Source organism: Tamandua tetradactyla, chromosome 4 (genome assembly GCF_023851605.1).
Source record: "Tamandua tetradactyla isolate mTamTet1 chromosome 4, mTamTet1.pri, whole genome shotgun sequence".
NCBI classification, from domain to species: Eukaryota; Metazoa; Chordata; class Mammalia; order Pilosa; family Myrmecophagidae; genus Tamandua; species Tamandua tetradactyla.
This window is the reverse complement of record NC_135330.1, coordinates 144,815,106-144,836,484: the sequence shown is the minus strand read 5'-3', so window position 1 is coordinate 144,836,484 and position 21,379 is coordinate 144,815,106. Positions and strand designations below refer to the sequence as shown.

Sequence of the window (21,379 nt, the reverse complement as noted above, 5' to 3'; positions counted from 1 at the left end):
TTGAATAGCAGTGTTCTAGAAGATCCACCCAGGAATAATATGTAAACAAATATTCGAAAGAGAATACAAATCAGAAAAGCTGCTTTTTTGAGGTCGCAGAGATAGGTTATGGGTGATATTTTGATTAATTTTCATTTCCAATGGTTTAATTGAATGAACAGCTTAACAAATTAAAATATTGCACACTGGAATAACAGTTTTCATCTAACTCATTTGTAACAACTATCAATGATTGGTTTCTACCTGCCAATTTTTCTTTGTAGTTATATTCGACGAGGTGAAAGTCATTGGTGGATGAAGGGCTCTACTCCTACCCAAATTTCAGAGATCATTATTAAACTTATTAAGGATATGGCAGCAGTAAGTTCCCGTTTTCCTGACCATTATATCAATGAGATATAATAGTTATTGGATTAATAAAGCATGTATCTTATTCTACTGAATTGATGAGGAATGTATTAATATTCTGCTTTATTTAAAGGCTATTTTTAGTATATTAACTATTGCAACATTTGTCTTTTCAGTTACTGATTAAATTAATCCTTTATGTAAAATATATACATTGCAAACTTTCTAATTAATTTACTTGATAACTGTTAACATATGTCTTCCAAGACTTTAAAACTTAAAAAATAAAATAAAATATGCTCTTTCAAGCTCAAAAAAGAGCATGCATCTAAAAGCTTAAAGATGAAAAAAAAAGAAATCCCAAAAGTGAGAGTTTCCATTCTTTGGCTCTCATGGCTTATAAAGCTTTTACTCTTCTTTAGTAATGTCTATCTGAGAGTGTGGAAGATAAGAAATTACTTCTCGAAATGCCTGGCTGTTACTACTTGCTCCATAAGATTGGTTTCTTTACCTTCCATTGTTTTCCAGGAGTTCAGCCTCAGGAAGGCAACATACTGTGAAATGTAAATCCCTGAGAGCTAGAGTGAACTGAAGGCATGGAGCAGGAGGAATTTGAGCTGCCTCTTAAAAGATTGATAGCACTTGGCTATGAGAAGTGGGAGAATATACTAGGGGAAATATGGAGCCCTATCACTTTTCTCAACAGCATGGACATTTTCTCAATCTTTGTGGCACATGAGCTTTCTCAGGGTGTTTATTGGATGAAAATGTTTAGGGACACCTAAATTATATATTAATAAAGTACTGGTGTTGATTAAAAATAAAGCTAGCAGGGTGGTGTAACAATGGCTCAGTGGTAGAATTCTCATCTGCTGTGCCAGAGACCTGGGTTCGATTCCCAGAGCCTTCTCATGCCAAAAAAATTGAAATTAAAATTAATAAGTAAATAAAGCTAGCAAATAAAAATAGTTGTCTAAAACTACTTATGTCTTGGTATCCCTAAATAGTCAACTAAAGCAGTTAGTTTAGCTGCATTAATTTCCTTTTAAATAACAAGGTTTCATAACCAAAATTTCTCAAGCACAGATACATTAGTACTTGTATTGGTTTTCATCCAGTGTAAATTGAAATAGCCTTGAATTCTATAGGAAAAAGAGTATTGAAAATTTAAATTTTTATTTACTTTTCTTTTGTATCATCAAGATAGTGATTAGAAGTTGAGGTTTCCATAGGGCTGTAAAGGATTTTTATATCACAGCTCTCTGCTCTTTGTTCTAAAATGTCATGGTCTTGCTACAAACTAGTAAATCTTTTTTGTGAGAGACGTTTATGTAAAAATATAATTTACTAATATAATAATACATTTCTTGTTACTTATTAAAATATTCTGTCCTTTTCAATAGGGTCATCTATCAGAAGCTTGGTCCCGAGTGACAAAAAATGCCATAGCAGAGACAATTATTGCCTTGACCAAAATGGAAGAAGAATTTAGATCTCCAGTGAGATGTATTGCAACAACTAGGGTAGGTTTTTTGGTTTATTTGAACTCTATTGTTGCATGTTCTTTTTCATTAATAGGTTTGAACAGATTTTAATCAATAAGTAAGCTTAATCCACATTTCCCTCTAGCAAATATTACATTTATTGAGAAAGCATGAGGGCTGTTTAAAATTGTACACTAAACCTGATGGCTGTAACAATTCACTGTTATGTGTTCTGCATCACTTGTTTTTGTTACTGTTCTGAAAGCTGTAGATATACTAGTTATCAAAAGCAGAATTATATTGTATGTCATTGAATCATCTGAGTTTGCCACATAAGTTGAGCATGAGCATCGAGCTGTGATGGACTGGTGGTCCTTGTAAACAAGGTCCCACACACTCCTGTTTATGCGACTCAGTGTTTCCTAATGTAAGCTCTGTGGCCTTATTACTGGGTTGAAGGGCTTTATGTTTGAAAGGCAAAAAATGTATTCCCAGGGTGGGGTAGGATAGAATCTCTTAAAAATTGGGATTTCATTCTTTGGATGGGTTATCTATAGTAATTATTAACCTACTAAGCTTCCTTTCCCACATACTTCCAAAAGAGAATTTGACATTTCCTTGAAGCAGGGCAGTGTGACAGCATTAGGAAGAAGTGAACACTGGTAGGAATTGCTTAGGTTAATCCTCAGAAGTCTGAAAAAGAAGATAAATTGTATTTCCTCAAGGCAGGAAAAGGCAATTTGTACTATGTTATCGGTGAGTGTGAAGCCTGAAGCAGTTGCTTTTGACAGTATGCATGTACTTTTTTCATTATTTTTCTGTCCTTTATCCTCTGTTACTCTTCACATCCAGTGACACACACACATATTTCTTAGAGTTAAGCCAGTTTAATAATTTTCTATGTATCAGTAATGAAGGAATGTATCTTTCTCCACAGAATTGAAGCTTACTCTTTTACCTGGGTTTTTTGTTTGTTTGTTCACATGGGCAGGCACCGGGAATCAAACCTCGTTCTCCAGCATGGCAGGCAAGAACTCTGCCACTGAGCCACCGTTACCTGCCCTGAAACTTACTCTTTTAAGCCTCAGAAAATTTCAAACTATATTTGAGTACAATTTTCTAAATTTTATTGAACATTTACTTATTTTTGACAAAGTGAACCAACCATAGTGCTAGGCACTTTGAAACATACAGAGATGTCTATGAAAACTACATTTACAGAGATGAAAATTTAAAAGATTTTGATATATACCCAACTACTCATGGAACTATGCAAAATTAGGCAAACAGCCATTGTACTACCTTCCTTGTAATTTAATGCCTCAAATAGATGATACAAGTATGGAAAAATAGGTAGAAGTCATTGATATGGTATGTATTAGATAAATATATAAATTCATTTGTTAATTTGGCATTTGTATAAAGGATAATTTCATATGCCAGGTAGAAAACAGAATGGTTCATCACAAAAACAGTCATTTGTTCAATAAATATTTGAGTGACTGCTATGTTCCAGGCCCATATGGGGCACGTATGCCTGGTACCATATCAAGAAACACTGAGTGCCACTAGGTGTCTAAATCTTTTCAAATTCAACCAGCATTTATTGAGCCATCATTATGTGTCAGGCCGTCAGTGTTTAAGTCTTTCCTAAAACTTCGATAATGTAACGGCCTTTCATTTCAACAGCTTTGGCTCGCTCTCGCATCACTGTGTGTTCTTGATCAGGACCACGTTGATCGTCTCTCCTCAGGGAGATGGATGGGAAAGGATGGACAGCAAAAACAAATGGTAAGATCAGAACTTTCTTATAAAAATGTATCTTGGGTTGCTTTATAGTAATGTATTTTTGTTTAGACCAGTTTCAACAAAAACTATCATAAAAATACACAATTATTAGAGCTCTAGAAAAATTGTGTTTAGGTTGGCCAAGTTCATCTCACCAGTTTATTTCACTTCCGTTCCCTTTTTCACAATTCATTAGAAACTTTAGAGGCTTTAATTTAATTACTTAAAAGGGCTTTCACCTTCTTCTCCAAGTCATATTTGCATCATATCAAAATTTGTTTTTAGCCAGATTCTGATTCAATGTCTAGATTTTGTACTAAAATTAATCAGTCTTCTGATAGGAAGGAAATGATGCAGTAGGAGAGGTAATGTGCCACACCATTTATTCACATATATATACTAAAATATGTTTTATGAGTTTCCTTAGGTATTGAATAGATCTTTTCATCAGTTTCTTATTAATGATCAAATTTTAAAAATGTATTATTTATTCCTTTAGCATCCAATAACTCAGAATTTTTTTAAATAATGGGGGAAAATCTTAGTCATTAAGCAAAGTATCATGTTTGTAATTTATCATTGAACCTGCATAGCATATTAATCATTGAATTTGGAGATTTGAGAGGTTTTATAGTTAAGTACACTCGCCCTAATTGTCTTTAACATTCAGATTCTAAATTCTTAATAGACTTCAGAATAACAAAAATTTTAAGTTAGAATCAACATGTCTGTGTTTCTGAGACTTTCTTTTTAATCTAATGTAGTATTTGAAATGTCTTATTTTAGCCTATGTGTGATAACCATGATGATGGTGAAACTGCAGCAATCATTTTGTGCAACATATGTGGAAATTTATGTACTGATTGTGACAGATTCCTTCATCTTCATCGTCGAACCAAAACTCATCAAAGACAGGTGCCACTTTCTGTCCGTATACCCAAAATGGTATCTGGAACATAAAACATATTTAGTAAATTTTGAAGTAAATGTGAGAGTGAAGCTTGATGGAGTGGGAAAAAAAAAAAGAACCTTGAAAGCAAAAGACCTGGGTTCAGTTCCTAGTGATCTCACTTACTAACTGAATAAATTCAACAAGTATTTAAGCTCTGTGAGAGGTAGTTTCCTCAGTTATAAAAATGGGGCTGTTGTGATGATTAGAAAGTAGAAGTTTATGAACTACCTGAGAGTGCTTAGTAAATGAAAACCATCGTTATTATTATTGATTAGTGTCACACTTCCTCTTTTAGAATGGTAAATATTTTTCTTTTCCTTTTCTTTAATGAAACAATAGGTCTTCAAAGAAGAAGAAGAAGCGATAAAGGTTGACCTTCACGAAGGTTGTGGAAGAACCAAATTATTCTGGTTGATGGCACTGGCAGATTCTAAAACAATGAAAGCAATGGTGGAATTCCGAGAACACACAGGTAAAAAAGGATTGAAGATTAGGCCATACTTACTGAATATATTAAACTAGATGTTAATCCATTTATTGTGAATTATTGTAAAGGATATTCAGATGTCTAATTATGAATTGATCACTTTTTATATTAGAATATATACTAGATGTAGACATTGTTGTATGATGGAAAGAACATTAGACTAAAAGTCAGGAAACCTATTTGTCACTAACGAGCGGTGTGACCTTGAGCAATTCATTTAACCTCTCTGAAATTCAGTGTCCTCATCTGTTAACTGAGATGGTTGTCTCAGTTATACACCTCACTGATAATCTTCAGAAGTATTAGATATATTCCCAAAAGTAAGTATTGATCACTAAAAGGTGCTGTGTAGATAAGGTTCACTTCTGTTGATATTTCCTTCTGGTTGATAGCTGTTCCCTCACAAAATGCATTATTACCTTAGTGATCACAAAGATCCCTTCTAGTTGTGAGCCTATTATTTCATGAAATTCTGAGTGGTTTAATAGTGCTTCTCAAATTTTCTGAATAGTTCTTTTCCTATTGATCTGATAAATAAAGTAATTAACAAAGATGAATAGAAATCTTTTAAATAAAAATTAAGTACCATTTCTCTCACTGCTACAAACTTCTGATGGTAAAGTTAGGTGCAAACTTGAAATTTAACTCTAAACGTATGAGTGACTTTCCATGTTGCAAGGCTGATTGTTTTTCTCCTTTGATCTATCGGTGCCATATGTTGTATTAATATAGGTTCTAGTGTTGAACCATCCTTGTATTCATGATGGAAACCACCCTTTTTCAAAAAATATTTTCTGTAAACACTGCAGAATTCAATATTAATTTTTTATTTAGAATTTTTGAATTGTCTTAAAATGTGCTTGATCTGTAATTTTCAAATCTTCCTGTCCTTTGTCTATTGCTCTTTATTTTATGAAGTCTGTTCATTCTTTCTCTAAATATTTCAAACATATTTCAATTTCAATTTCAAAATTCAATTTTAAATTCTGTGTTCCTTGGATGAGAATTCTTCTGTTTTTCAAGTTTTTTAGATTCTCTGATAATAGGTTTTTCTCCTATGCCTTGTAATTTTTATTGCGTCAAGATACTTAAAGATTTCCCTTTCCTCTGTATATTTTTATTTAACTTTTTATTGTTATATTTTATCAGTGTTGTGCATTTGGAGTGAGGGGGGGTTTTCACAAATGCTCAGTCTGCCATCTTTGACTGGAGGTCTAATCTGTTTCTTTTTATCAATTTTTAAATGTTGTTTTTATTGTGAAATATATACAAAGAAAAGAAAGAAAAAGCAATAATTTTCAAAGTACACTTCAAAAAGTAATTACAGCAAAGATTTCAGCATTTGTTATGGGTTACTATTCTGCTATTTCAGATTTTTCCTTCTACCTGCTCCAAAACCCTGGAGGCTAGAAGAAATATTGATATAGTGATTCAGCAGTCATACTTGTTTGTTAAATCCCATTTTCTCTGTTATAACTCCTCCTTCTCTTTGATCCTTTGCCCAGTCTATAAAGATCTTTAGGCAATGTCCATTCTGACTTTTTCATGTTGAGAAGGGGCATTGACAGTAGATAGGGGGATGTAATTCATTGATAATCTTGGAGAGGCTAGTCCCTCTGGGTTTCAGGATTTATCTGGCCTAAGCACCCTCTGGAAATTATAGGTTCCAAGAAAGTAAACTTAATGGATGAAACTTCATGGAGTCTCAGTTTGAGCCCTAGGTGCTCTTTAGAGTTAACAGAAATTTGACATTGATTGGGGTTTAGCAAACCATGGCCATTACAACTGTCTACCCAAAGCTTGCATAAGAGTTGCATCCAGAATAGCCTCTCAACTCCATTTCAACACTCTTAGCCACTCATACCTTATTTTGTTACATTTCTTTTCTCCCTTTTAGTCCAGAAGAAACTGTTGATCTCACAATGCCAGGGCCAGACTCATCCCCAGAATTACACCCCACATTGTCAGGGAGCCTTTCACCCCAGAATGTCACATTCCACATAGGGGAGTAGGTAATGATTTTCTTTGCAGAGTTGGGCTTAGGTCACATCTGAGCAACAAAAGAGGGTTCCTGGAAGCAACTCTAAGATCTCATTATAGGTAGTCTTAGCTTCTCTACTACAGAAATAAGTTTCATGGGAGCAAACCTCAAGATCAAGGTCTTGGCCTATTTTCTTGAGAGTGCCCAATAGTTGAGAAGGTACCCGGGGTTTCCCAGATGGAAGAGTTTAATAGTTCCTTTTTTTTTTCCTTCAGACCTTCAAAGGACGCTATTAGTACTTTTTAATTGTCAGCCCACCATAATCTGAGATGTATCCTGGTATTACATTAAGCTCTACAGAATTACAAGGCCTCATTCCTGTTCTGTTCTCCAGGGGTTTGGGTTGTTTAAATGAACTATCCAGGCAGGTTGATTTAGATTGTGTATTACAGAAAATTTAGGTTCTAGAAATAATAAACCTCACTGCCTTTGGTCTCATACAAAGGTCTAGAGTACATACACTATCATCTTTTAACCTGTATTCTGAATTACCTTAGTCCCAGCCATATTGTGTTGATTTGTATATGTAATTGAGGCCTGATCTCTTTTTGGGTTACTTTAACTGTTGTATATAACTATGCTAACTTTCAGGGCTGCAGCACTCCAACTCTGGGTCTTAGGTGTCACAGAGTTACTCAGAGTTCAAGGGAAATACTAGCTGATAGACATGTGCCTCAGTGTCTTCAGATTCTAGAAATATACTTCAGACTAAGTGTGGCTGCTATATGGGCTTACAGTCTATTTTCCCATTTTCTTATGAGTGTTTTCTGAAACAGACCTTAGCATATTTTTTCTTCTGCCTCTGGCTTATTTTGCACAGCACATTGTCCCCAAGGTTTATTCAGTTCATTGCTTGCCTCAATGTCCTTTCTTTTTGTAGCTGCACCGTATTCCATCATATAAACGTATCACAGTTTGCCATTCTGCTTCGCAGTCATTGTACCCTTCGGCTTCTTCCATCTACTGGGCATCATGAATAATGTCCAAAATAAACAGCGTCTTAACAGTACCCTCATTTGGTTGTGCAGTCATCAGCACTCTCAATTTTAGACAATTTTCTTGGTCCATAGCAATAATGAACTGACAGTGCTGCTAATTATCAGATCAAAACTACCCCTAATCACTTGTTCATACCCCCCAGTTAGTTGCCCCTGATAGTGCTGTGGTAATGTTGATGTCTTCTGTTAATGTTTGGCCATAGTGTGCATTTTTAGTTTTCCCCCATACTCCTCTACTGTTGACTCTTTGTCCAATATCAAACCATTGAAATAGTTCATGGGAGAACTTATTTATAATTATAGATTTAATCAGTGGAATAATTGGCAATACACATCCCCTTTCAGTCATAGTCACCTTCAATATGGCAGTGTTACTTATAACTCCACTAATTAGCTACCATCACTTCTGTGCGTTCCCTTGAATTTAAGTTCAACTTCATTGGGTAGCCTTTCCCCCCAACTCTAGCTTTTGTGTGCCTCTAAGTCTATTATATTCTACAGTGTAATCGCAGGGATTACCTTTACCAGGGTCATAATAGGGAAATCATACAGTATCTGTCCTTTTGTGTCTGACTTATTTCACTTAGCATTATGTCCTCCAGGTTCATCTACATTGTCCTGTGTTTCAGGACCTCATTTCATATTACTACTGCATAATATTCTATTGTATGTATATACCACATTTTGTTTATCCACTCATCAATTGATGGGTACTTGGATTGATTCCATCTTTTGTCAATTGTGAATAGTACTGCCTTGAACATCAGTATACAAATGTTTGTTCTTATCACTGCTTTCAGCTCTTCTGGATATATACCAAGTATTGGTTTTGCCATGTCATAGGGCAACTCAGTATTTAGTTTTATGAGGAATTGCCAAACTGTTTTCCACAGGAACTGTACCATTATACGTTCCCACCAATACTGAATAAGGGTCTCAATTTCTCCACATCCTCTCCAACATTCTTAGTTTTCTGTTTGTTTAATAGCAGCCATTCTTATAGGTGTGAGGTGAATCTCATTGTCATCTTGATTTGCATTTTCCTTATAGTTAATGAAAATAAGGATCCCTTCATGTGCTTTTTAGCTATCTGTCTTTGCTCTTCAGCAAAGTGTCTATTCATGTTGTCTGCCTATTTTATAATTGTTTTGTTTGTTCTTTGTTGTTGAGCTGTATATTTCTTTTGTACACAGGATGTCAAACCTTTATCCAATATGTAGTTTCCAAATATTTTCTCCTGTTGAGTTGGCTGCCTCTTCACCTTTTTAACTAAATCTTTGGAGGCACAGAAGCTCTTGATCTTAAGGAATTCCTATCTATTTGTTTTTCATTGCTTGTGCATTAGGTGTAAAGTTTAAGAAGCTACCTCTTATTACTAGATCTTGAAGATGTTTCCCTGCATTTTCTTCTAAGAGTTTTATAGCACTGGCTCTTACATTTAAGTCTTTTAATCCATTTTGAATTAATTTTTGTATAGGGTGTAAGGTAGGGATCCTCTTTCATTCTTTTAGCTATTGATATCCAATTCTCCCATGCCCAATAATTGAAATGATTCTTCTGTCCCAGTTCAGTGAATTTGGGATCCTTATTAAGGATCATTTGGGGTCCATAGATTTAGTGGTCTAGCTCTGCATTGTCAATTCAATTCCATTGGTCAATTCTTCTTTGTGCAAGTACCATGCTGTTTTGACCACTGTGGCTTTAGAGTCAGGAAATGTAAGTCCTTGTACTTTGCTCTTCTCTTTTAGGATATCTTTAGCTATTTGAGGTCTCTTTTCCTTCCAGATATATTTGATGCCTCGCTTTTCCAAGTTTCCAAAGTAGATTGCTGGAATTTTGATTGATATTGCATTGAATCTGTAGACCAGTTTGGGTAGGATTAACATCTTAACAACATTCAGTCTTTCTGTCCATGAACATAAAATGTCTTTCCATCTATTTAGTTCATTTTTAATTTATTTTAGCAATGTTTTGTAGTTTTAAGTCTTTGACATCCCTGGTTAGGCTTATTCCTAGAGACCTGATTCTTTTGGTCACTATTTTGAATGGAATTTTTTCCTTAAGGTTTCCTCTGATAGGTCATTACTTGGGTATAGAAAGAAACATTACTGGTTTTTGTATATTAATCTTGTATCCTGCCACTTTGCTGAATTTGATCATTAGCTCAAGCAGCTTTATCATAGATTTCTCAGGGTTTTCTAAGTATAGGACATGTGGCCTGAAACTAATGAAAGTTTTATTTCTTCCTTTCCTATTTGGATGCCTTATCTTTCTCTTCTTTAATCACTCCAGCTAGGATTTCTAGTACAATTTTGAATAATGATGGAAATTGGCATTCTTGTCTCTTTCCCCATCTTAGGGGGAATGCTTTCAATGTCTCACCATTAAGTATGGTGCTGGTTATGAGTTTTTCATATACGCCTTTTATGATATTGAGAAAGGTCCCTTTGATTCCTACCTTTTGAAGTGTTTCTATCAAGAAAGGATACTGAACTTTTAAAATGCTTTTTCAGCATCAGTCAATATGATCTTGTGATTTTTCCCTTTCAGTTCATTAATGTGCTAGATTACAATTATTGATTTTCTTGTGTTCAACTACCCTTGCATTCCTGGTATAAACCCCACTTTGTCGTGATGTATAATTCTTTTAATGTGTCATTGGATTCAATTTGCTAGTATTTTGTTGTGAATTTTTGCATTTATGTTCGTTTGGGAGATTGGTCTGTAGTTTTCCTTTCTTATATCATATTTATCCAGTTTTGGTATTAGAGTGATGCTATCTTCATAAAATGAGTTAGGTAGCGTTCCTTTTTCTTCAGTTTTTTGGAAGATTTTCAGCAGAATTGGTGTCCTTTTGGGATGTTTGATAAAATTCCCCTGTGAAGCCGCCTGGTCCTGGGCTTTCCTTTGTGGGAATATTTCTGATAACTGATTGAATCTCTTTACTTGTAATTGGTTTGTTGAACCAATTTCTATTTCTACTCAAGTCAGTTTAGGTAGTTTGTGTGTTTCTAGGAATTTGTCCATTTCATCTAAGTTGTCTAGTTTGTGGACATACTGTTGTTCATAGTATTCTCTTAGGATTTTTAAAATTTCTTCAGGACCTATGGTAATGCGCCCTTCTCATTTTTTATTTTATTTTCATCCTTTTTTTTTTTTTTTTTTTTTTTTTATCTTTTTCAGTCTAGCTAGGGGTCTGTGGTAGTTAGATTCAGGTGTCAACTTGGCTAAGTGAAGGTGCCTAGTTCTGTTGCTGTGAACATGAGCCAGTGGCATGTGAACCTCATCTGTTGTTGATTACATCTGCAGTCAGCTAGGAGCATGCCTGCTGCAACAAATGATGTTTCATTTAATTGGATAGTGCTTAAATAAGAGAGCTCAATGTAGCACAGCCCAAGCAGCTCAGCGTACCTCATCTCAGCACCCACAGCTCAACCCAGGCCTTTGGAAATGCAGAAAGGAATCACCCCAGGGAAAGTTGTTGGAACCCAGAGGCCTGGAGAGAAGGTCAGCAGAGATCACCCTGTGCCTTTCCACGTAAGAAAGAACCTCAGTTGAAAGTTAGCTGCCTTTCCTCTGAAGAACTGTATGTGAACTAAATAAATCCCCTTTTTTTGAAAGCCAATCCATCTCTGGTGTGTTGCATTCTGGCAGCTAGCAAACTAGAGCAGGGTATCAATTTTACTGATTTTCTCAAAGAATTTTTGGTTTTGTGGATTCTTTCTATTGTTTTATTCTCTATATAAATGATTTACTGTTCATTTGTTTTTCTTTAATCTTAGTTATTTCTCTTCTTTTATTTGCTTTTGGGTTGGTTTTCTGTTCTTTAATTTCTCCAGGGTAGCAGTTAAGTCCTTGATTTTTGTTCATTCTTGTTTTTTAATATAGGCATTTAGGTATTAAATTTCCCTCTTAGCACTGCCTTTGCCACATCCCTTAAATTCTGATATGTTGTATTCTCACCATCATTTGTCTCAGATATTTACCAATTTCTTCTTTGACCCACTGATTATTAAAAGTGTGTTGTTTAATCTCCATGTATTTGTGAAATCTCTGGTTCTTTAGTGATTATTAATTTCCAGCTTCATTCCATTGTGGTCAGAGAAGGTCCTTTGGAAATTTCAATCTTATTAAATTTATAAAGATTTATTTTGTGTCCCAGCATATGCTCTATCTTGGAGAACATTCCATGTGCCCTATAGAAGAATGTATAGCCTGGTGTTTTTGGGTGTAATGATCTATATGTCTATTAATTCTATGTTTATCACATTGCTTACTTTCTCTGTTTCCTTGTTGATCCTCTATCTGGGTGTTCTGTCTGTGGAGGGGCATGATGTGTTGAAATCTTCCACTATTACTGTTGAAATGTCTGTTGTTCTCTTCAGTTTTGCCAGTGTTTGCCTCATGTACTTTGGAGCTCCTTGATTGGGAACATAAATATTTATGGATGTTATTTCCTCTTTGTAAATTGTCCCTTTTATTAATATATAGTGTCCTTCTTTGTCTCTTATGACATCTTTAATCTGTTTCTTTTTAATGAAAATCAGTCAGTAAAGAGTTTATTTGGCTTGAGATAGGTCTTCAGTTCCTTATCCCTCTTTTTTTGTTGTTATTTACTTTGCAGTTCGGGCACCATCCACTATAAAACTATCAGGTGGTTTATGAGTGATGGCAGTTCATACAAATCTGGTTTGCATGGTTATTTTTTTTATTAATTATATTAAGATACACGGCAAACATATCCTTAAAATGGATTTTTCTTTTTCTGCTTGAACCTAGGCAAACCAACCACAAGTAGCTCAGAAGCATGCCGTTTCTGTGGTTCCAGGAGTGGAACAGAGTTATCTGCTGTTGGCAGTGTTTGTTCTGATGCAGATTGCCAGGTGAGTATGTGGTTAAGCAGTCAGGCCATCACAGTAAGGAATAGTACGCATTCCACATGAGACCATGAGACCTTTACTTCATAATTATAGGTCAGCATGACTCCCATTTTTTTTTTTTTCCCCTCATGGTGGTTATATTAAATCAAGTCTGAGGAGATACCCTTGCTGCTGGTCTTCCTCTTCATGTCCTGCTTTCTCCATTTCCTTACCAGCCTCCCTGAAAGCACTTCCTTAAAAATTGCTTACCGACTATTTCTTATTAAATAGGAAGCCCCCTGCTACTGGGTGATCCACCTCAACACCTACATGTTTGTTCTTCCTACTTCATTCATATTTCATACATGCTCTTTTTTGAAGACTCTTTGCCTTGGTTCAGATCCTCATCTTCTATTCATAGAGAAGTTCAGTAGTTTCCTAACTTTCCTTTGTACTTCTAGTCTTTTGTCGAACCAATTCATCCCTCATAGTAGAATTTCTACCAGACTTTTATTTCATTTTTTAAAAAGGATGGAGGGGGCTAGTATTAACTAAATCTCCATTTTTCAAATATTAAGTGGCTCTTTTTTTTCTTTTTTTTGTCATTATGTATTTTTTATTTTTCAAACACTCTCCATATCCCTTACTCTCATGCCCCTGGTAACTTCTAATCTGCTTTCTATCTCTGCAGATTTACTCTTTCTAGCATCTCTATGCACTATACAATATTTGTTCTTCTGTGTTGCAGCATGTCTCATAACTTCATTATTTCTTATGCCCAAATAATATTCCATTGGGTGCATGTACCACACGTTGATCCATTCATTAGTTGGTGGGCACATGGGTTGTTTCCACTTGTGGGCTATTGTGAATAATGCTGCTATAAACATGGGTGTACAGATAACTATTTGAGGCCCTGTTTTTACTTTCTTTGGGTGTATACCTGGAAGTGGAATTGCTGAGTCATATGTTAATTCTGTATTTAACTTTTTGAGGAACCATCATATTGTTCTCCACAGTGGCTGTACATTCTCACGCACAGTGCTCTAGTATTCCAGTTTCTCCATATCCTCTCCAATACTTATTCTTTTCTTTTTTTTTTTAAATAGCAGCCATCCTTGTGAGTGTGAAATGGTATCTCAGTGTGATTTTTATTTACATACCCCTAATTGCTAACGGTGATGAGCATCTTTCATATACTTACTGGCCATTTGTATATGTTTTTTTGAGAAATGTGACTCCTGTTTTTGGAGTAGTATATTTTCTATGTGGAGTTAAATACTTTGTTAAAGTGGGAGAATCAATTAAATAAGGCTCTAAAGCCCAAACAGGGTTCTTTTTTTGTTTCTCAACTGCCACAGTCATATGTATTTAGTATTTACTTATGTACTAAAAAAGCAATGGACTGTATTTCCTTTATACCTTATATACTTTATTCACTATTTCCCTGCAGTAAGTTTCTAGTAACTGAGGGTTCTTTAGTCCTGAATATATATGCAGGCTACCAAAATATTTTGGATTCCTGAATTCATGTAACAAGTATTTGGATAGTGAGCTCAGATGGTGTATGATGCCTGTATATTTTTCCTTTTATTCCATGAGAGAGGGTTGATTGGGATATTGTATGTCGGGAATTTTTGTTTTGTTTTGTGGCTATGCACAACAACAAATAGACTGAAATTTTAATTCATTTTTTATCAGCATTTCCTTTATGCAGAGTCAGTTTTTTAAATTGCATTAGAAGAGAAACAAGCCTTTTTGATAATCCTAAACCATACTCAAGTAAAGATTAAAAATAGCTTTATTTTGTTGTTACTTAGACTTAATATTTATTTCCTGTAGTAAAATGCCTTAGAAAATTAATATAATAGAGATAATAAACAGGTTCTGTGCCTTTTTTGATAATTTTATACTGTTATTCATGTTTAATAGGAATATGCTAAGATAGCCTGTTGTAAGACACATCCTTGTGGCCATCCATGTGGAGGTGTTAAAAACGAAGAACATTGTTTGCCCTGTCTACATGGCTGTGATAAAAGTGCCACAACACTGAAGCAAGATGCAGATGATATGTGCATGATATGTTTCACTGAAGCACTCTCAGCAGCACCAGCCATTCAGGTAGTCTTCATTTCTAAAGTTAAATCATTTCAATTCTTGTCATTCTAAAATAATATCCTCAAAAAAGAAAATCTTAAGTAAATCAGTAGTTTCATCTTCTTTCCAAAAGATGCAAAATTAAATAATTCTATATTTCTCTCTAACCCAGGCTATTTTACATAGGTTGGCATTACTGTATGAATGGCAAAAAATGGGAGAAGCTGAAGGTCTAGTTAATAATGAACTGATGTTTATAAACAAGTGCCAATTATATTAAATTCTTGATTTTTCTTTTATCTATTTTAAATAACACTTTGCATTTCATAATCTCCTGGTTACACAAGTGTTTATCTTTATTGCATTTGCTTATATGCTTCTCCTTTTTTTAATTTAAGCTGGACTGTAGTCATGTGTTCCACCTACAGTGCTGTCGACGGGTTTTAGAAAACAGATGGCTTGGTCCAAGGATAACATTTGGATTTATATCTTGTCCCATTTGCAAGGTATGGAAAGAATCAGAAATTATCTACTTTGTATTTATTTTCATCAAAGCTTTTAAAATAAACTCATGTCAGCATCTCTTCATATCTTGCTCCATTTGCCACCAACCTCCAACAGTATTCTGCCCTGCCATCTATTGTTGCCGAAGTATAAGATATCTTTATCTATTATAATGCATCCTGAAACAGTAATTGTCAATTAAATCTTGTTAAATTGAATTAAATATAATGCATCAAAAAATTAATTTAGACATCATGCACTAAAGAGTACCGTCACTACTTTCATACCCCAAGAATTCAGATCAGTTGATATCACATGGTTAACTATCAAAAAGAAGAATGAGCCTGTGACGCTTGTAGGTACTGATAACTGCAATTAAAGAGTAAAGTCTGAACATTTAGTGCCATTAAAACAGATTCTTTTAGAGCCCACTTATAATAAGGAGAAAATTATTGATATTTTAACACATCTCTGTAAAGGTATTAAGCAAAATAACAAGTAGCTTTGGGACACTAATTATGATTATTACCTTTCTTCAAGAATGCGATTGCCCGTGCTTTCCCTGTTAATTCCTCATTCCTTTTAAGTCATCTCTATTTTCTTGCCTTCAAATTTATAGACTAATGTAAAGGGTATAACATGTAAAAACTTAGCACAATCGTTGCTTAGTTAGCCTGAGGGAATAATCAAGTTGATTGTAGTATTTTGCTTTCCTGCTTGTTTGTGCCACAAAGAAAGATTGCATTTGGGTATCTGGAAATAGACACCTGAAGATGGTATAGAAAAATATTGCCTGCTCATTTCTCTCACCTGACATTCTATCCTACCTACAAGGAGCCAAAACAGATACATGCACACACACTTAACCACTTTACACGGCTATTTTAAAGTGGCATTTATTTAGAAAATGTTTGTGTCTGCTTACCTCCTAGCACAGTGTTTGGCACTTAGGTACACAATATATTTTCATTGAATTAAGGCATAAATAATTCTGTTAAAGAATATTCATTTTTTATTTCAGAACAAAATAAATCATATAGTATTAAAAGACCTGCTTGATCCAATCAAAGAACTCTATGAGGATGTCAGAAGAAAGGCCTTAATGAGATTGGAATATGAAGGTCTGCATAAGAGTGAAGCTATCACAACTCCTGGTGTGAGGTTTTATAATGACCCAGCTGGTTATGCCATGAATAGATATGCATATTATGTCTGCTACAAATGCAGAAAGGTATGCTATACATTATACTAAGAATTTGTAAGAGCTAGAGCTTACCTATGTAATTAAGGAGTTAAATAGTATAATGATATCTAACTATTCTCGCATCTTAAGTCTGAATTTACAATTGAGTAAGTTTGGTATAGCCTTTCAAGTTGAACTTCTTTACTTAATTTGTTTTTGTTTTTTTTACCTAACAAACTTTTTCCAAAACATGTAATATTTTTGTACTGTCTTCACAAACTGCTTCCTACCAGTAATAACCTCCTGATTGCCAAACCCAATTGGTTCTTGAATAAAATTCACTTACATGATTGCTGGCTGTTCTTACTTCCTTGGCTTCCATTGCAGTACTGTCTTTTGATGTACTCTTTCCTCTCTGATCATTCCATCTATAACTCTTTCATTGGTTTCCTTTTTGTTCACCTACCCCTTACATATTTGTTTCCCCAGAACTCCATTCTTGCTGATGCTACCTACATACCTTCAGTGACTGCTGTACATCTATGGCTTAACCTACTATGAATACTGTTATAACCTCCCCAAATTCTTGAGATTTAGTTACATATATCCAGTTGCCTACCAGACATATGTATTTTTTATAGATGCTTCAAAATCCGCTTGTCCATTATTAAACCCATCAATCTTGACTCTTCACAGTCTCTAATATTTATTTACAAAGTTTCTTCAGTTTTGTCTCCAAATTTCAAGTCCCTTTTTCTTTCCATTTTAGCTTCAACAACCCTAATCCTTTTTCACTTATGATTATATTAGCCTTCTGAGATCCTGATGTCAAGTCCTTAACTCCTCTATTCCATCCCCTACACTGCCATTGTGACTAGTAAGTTAATATTTCTAGACCTCAAATTTAATTATGTCAGCCTTCTGATTATACCCTTTATCCCTACCTCCCACCCCAGTCTCATCTCCCAGTATGTTACCATTTGCACCTCATACTATAAATAATGAACTACTAACAGTTCCCCAAACTCAGCCATGTTTGCTCCCTCACTGACAACTCTGTGCCATTGCAAATGCTGTTTCTCTGCACAGTATCCTCTCCTCTGCTCACATTGTCACCCACCCATAGTAATGCTCATCTGCATTACCAAATCTCTAATCATGCTTCAGTATGCAGTTGAGGTTTCACCTCCTCAGTAATATGACCACCCCTACACATACCAGATAATTTTGATATCTTTAATCATAGCACTCATTGTGATTACTGTTTGCTTGTCAAACAGTAATCAGCATTATGATTACTGTTAGCTTGTCTCTGTGCCCCATCTGGCAATAAATTTCATGAGGACAAAGACTGTTGTTTTGTTTTGTTTTTTAATTTCTTTATCTCCAGTGTTGACTTACTTGACACTATGTTAATATTTACTGAATTAGAGAATGAATAAATGAGTGAGGGAATAGAATAAATGACAGAAGCTTAATTCCCCAGTGTAACAAAATGAAAATACAGATGATGCCTGGAAGGCTGAATAAATACAGATGAAAGCCAAAAAGACCTAGAGAAGACTAGTAGTGTGCACTTGTTAAACTTGTATTGATACAAATAATAAAATATATTTCTGTATGTTTAATGTGTTAAACATCACAGATGGATATTATGCTACTATGGTAGCACACACTCAAATGTGTAAGAAGCTAGGCAGGAAATATTAAAAAGTGAAATAACTGAAATAAGCAATATGTACCAATATGTACTAGGAGTAATCAAGTACTTTTAGGACCAGTTAAGCTGGTAAACAACCGTTTGTAACCTCTAGGTCAGTGGAACCTGTGTTTTGACCTCTTTTACTGGTTCAGGTAATAGATTTATATTGACTTATCTTACGTATTCTACTTTATGACCATCTTTCATTTTAAGACGGCTGGCCACCAATTATGGACAAAACTTTTTAACGCAGGACAAGATGTACATGTAAGCTGTCTCAATTATGTTGGCCTTATTTATTTTGTGCCCAGAGTAAATCTATCATGATAAGTTCATTTATTCTAGTCTCTGTAATGGATACTGTTGAGTTCCTGCATATTGTATAACTTTATAAGTGATTTGGCTTTCTTTTTAAAAAAAAAAATTTATGTGATCAGTAAATGCTTAAAAATAGCTTTTTTTCCTTTTCCATTAGCTTTTAGATTATAATCCTGTACTAATAATTTACTTTAGGCATATTTTTCTTCTACAATATTACAGTTTAAGAATTTCTAAGCATTATGTTTAAGAGGAGCAGAAGGGAATATGCTATTTAATATTTCATAATGAGAAAAATTAGTCAGACTTTGTCCTTGAAAAGCATAGTTTCTCTTTACTATTTTAATATCCTGTTTTGGTATTTATTTAAAATAATATACATTATTTTATTATTTTGTTTTGATAATATAATGTCTGGACTTCCTACTGTAGGCATGAATCATTCCAGAATTGAATAGCTTCATTTCTCACCTTGATCCTCCACAGGCAGCAACATGCACTTGCTCTTGGCTTTGCAACGGCGTGTCAATGACTGGAACTCTAGGAGATATCCCATAAGAGGGTTTTCTTTATTTCTGCTGTCATCTCTGTGTGTTCTCTCCGTAGGCATATTTTGGTGGCGAAGCTCGCTGTGACGCTGAAGCTGGACAAGGGGATGATTACGATCCCAGAGAGCTCATTTGTGGTGCCTGTTCAGATGTGTCCAGGGCTCAGGTGGGCAGAACATTTTATTAGAAAGGATAGTTTAGAAACATTAAACTTTTTTTTTCCTTAATAGATTATTGCCAATGTGTTAGGAAGGGTAAACCAGGTTTTTCCCCTTAGTGTTTTCTTATATTTATGCAAAAGTGTATAATTTTCCAAATTATTTCATATACATTGTTTCTTCCAGATGATATTTCCGTGTTTGCCCATTTTATAATTGTTTCTTCCCTGAAGTGAATCACCACATTTCAATAAGTAGTGAATTTATTTCCTTTTCTTAACCCATATTCAAACTTTCGTGTTTTCCCCTCTCCAGTGAAATTTTCAAAATAAATCTATGAGATTGGAAGATAAAAATAATATTTCCATTTGAAATATTATTAGGGATAATAATATTTATCCCTAATAATAGGGATAAAGTCACAAAGAAATTAAATACGTACTTAAATCTTAGGTTATGTTTGAGATAGGATTAGAACTTTCGGCTTTGTACTGATGTTATGGGCAAAACCACATTCTTTTTTTAAATATATATTTATATCGAGAGTTTTGCAGCCAATTTTGGGAGCTAAGTAGGCTCTCAGATTGTAGTCTTACGATTTAGAACATGAATTGTAAGCTGTTTGGCTGTTTTAAATAAAATTGAAATAGTCTCACTCTGATTTTGTGTCTTCTTTTTGTATTTTTTCTGCTACAGATGTGTCCCAAACATGGCACTGACTTCTTGGAATATAAATGTCGCTACTGCTGCTCAGTGGCTGTCTTTTTCTGTTTTGGAACGACACATTTTTGTAATGCCTGTCATGACGATTTTCAGAGAATGACTAGCATTCCTAAGGAAGAACTGCCACACTGTCCTGCAGGTATGCTTTTACTATGTTTAAAATTATGTTAATGATATATATGGTACCTAGTATTGTTTATTATTAAAACTCTCTTTCAAGTGACAGAAACCTAAAGAATCAAAGGATATTTTAAGACTTTGACTTTTCTGAGTGAAGGAGAAGGCTCAATCATTATTATGAGTGAAAGATTAGGAACAATGAGAGAGAAGTCAACTAAGGATTAGTAAAAAGGTTGCTGTTCAGCACTAAATACATGTGTGAAGTCTGATATCATAAACTAATATTAGAACCATTTAGGATTTTGTGATTTTTTTTTAAGAAACCTGGAAACCAGCGCCGTGATATGGACAAGTAATTTGATCTAAAATGACTGGAAATCAGCAGGGTAGTGAGCTTTAAAAAGTGAAGAGAATTAAAATTGCCACTGAGAATACAGGAGAAATTGTTGTCTCTTGAGGTCAGGTAAAAAGGAATATGAAGCCAAAAGGAAAATGAAACAATTGAGAGAGGCCAGGGGGCTTGTACTCACAGAGAAGTGGAAGGTTTCATGGGAGTGAGGGTAGTGGAAGGAAAGGTAAACACGGTCACAGGAGAATTTTACACATGAGGTAAACCTGAAATTAGTGAAAACACACAATACAAATAACACAACACACTGTGTGAAATAGACTCATGCGTTGCTTGAGAGAGTGCTGATGGTATAACCCTATGGAAAGCAGTTTGGAAGTGCCTATCATAATTACAGCTGCCTCTGTCCATAACAGTTCCGCTTCTGGGATACACTTGCATGTGTGAGGAAAAGAAAAAGAACAAATGCACAACGGTATTCACTATAGCATTGCTTAAAATAATAAAAGGTTGCAAACAGTATTTGATAAGTATTTGGTTAAATACTAAATATACTCCTGGGGTAAAAAAGGAGACTCAGGATGGAATTTTCCTGTACTAACATGTAAAGATCTCCAAGAGATGTATTAAATGAAGATGTATAAAATATGATGTCTTTTATAAGAAAGGGAAGGAAATGAAAATATATACTCATTTGTATCTATTGCATTAAAAACACTA

The 21,379-nt window shown here is 34.6% G+C and overlaps 1 protein-coding gene across 15 annotated transcripts in view; it reads left to right on the top strand.

The window, feature by feature from the left end:
• Positions 1–21,379, top strand: part of MYCBP2 (MYC binding protein 2) — a 371,029-nt gene that overhangs the window by 338,803 nt on the left and 10,847 nt on the right. For all 15 annotated transcript variants that reach the window (XM_077158462.1, XM_077158472.1, XM_077158469.1 and 12 more), the window contains 11 exons: positions 264–360; positions 1,752–1,871; positions 3,522–3,623; positions 4,407–4,535; positions 4,912–5,044; positions 12,878–12,981; positions 14,890–15,078; positions 15,453–15,560; positions 16,580–16,789; positions 19,368–19,475; positions 20,164–20,329. In XM_077158462.1, coding sequence (XP_077014577.1) covers positions 264–360; positions 1,752–1,871; positions 3,522–3,623; positions 4,407–4,535; positions 4,912–5,044; positions 12,878–12,981; positions 14,890–15,078; positions 15,453–15,560; positions 16,580–16,789; positions 19,368–19,475; positions 20,164–20,329 — 1,466 coding nt within the window. The remainder of the gene's footprint in view (positions 1–263; positions 361–1,751; positions 1,872–3,521; positions 3,624–4,406; positions 4,536–4,911; positions 5,045–12,877; positions 12,982–14,889; positions 15,079–15,452; positions 15,561–16,579; positions 16,790–19,367; positions 19,476–20,163; positions 20,330–21,379) is intronic.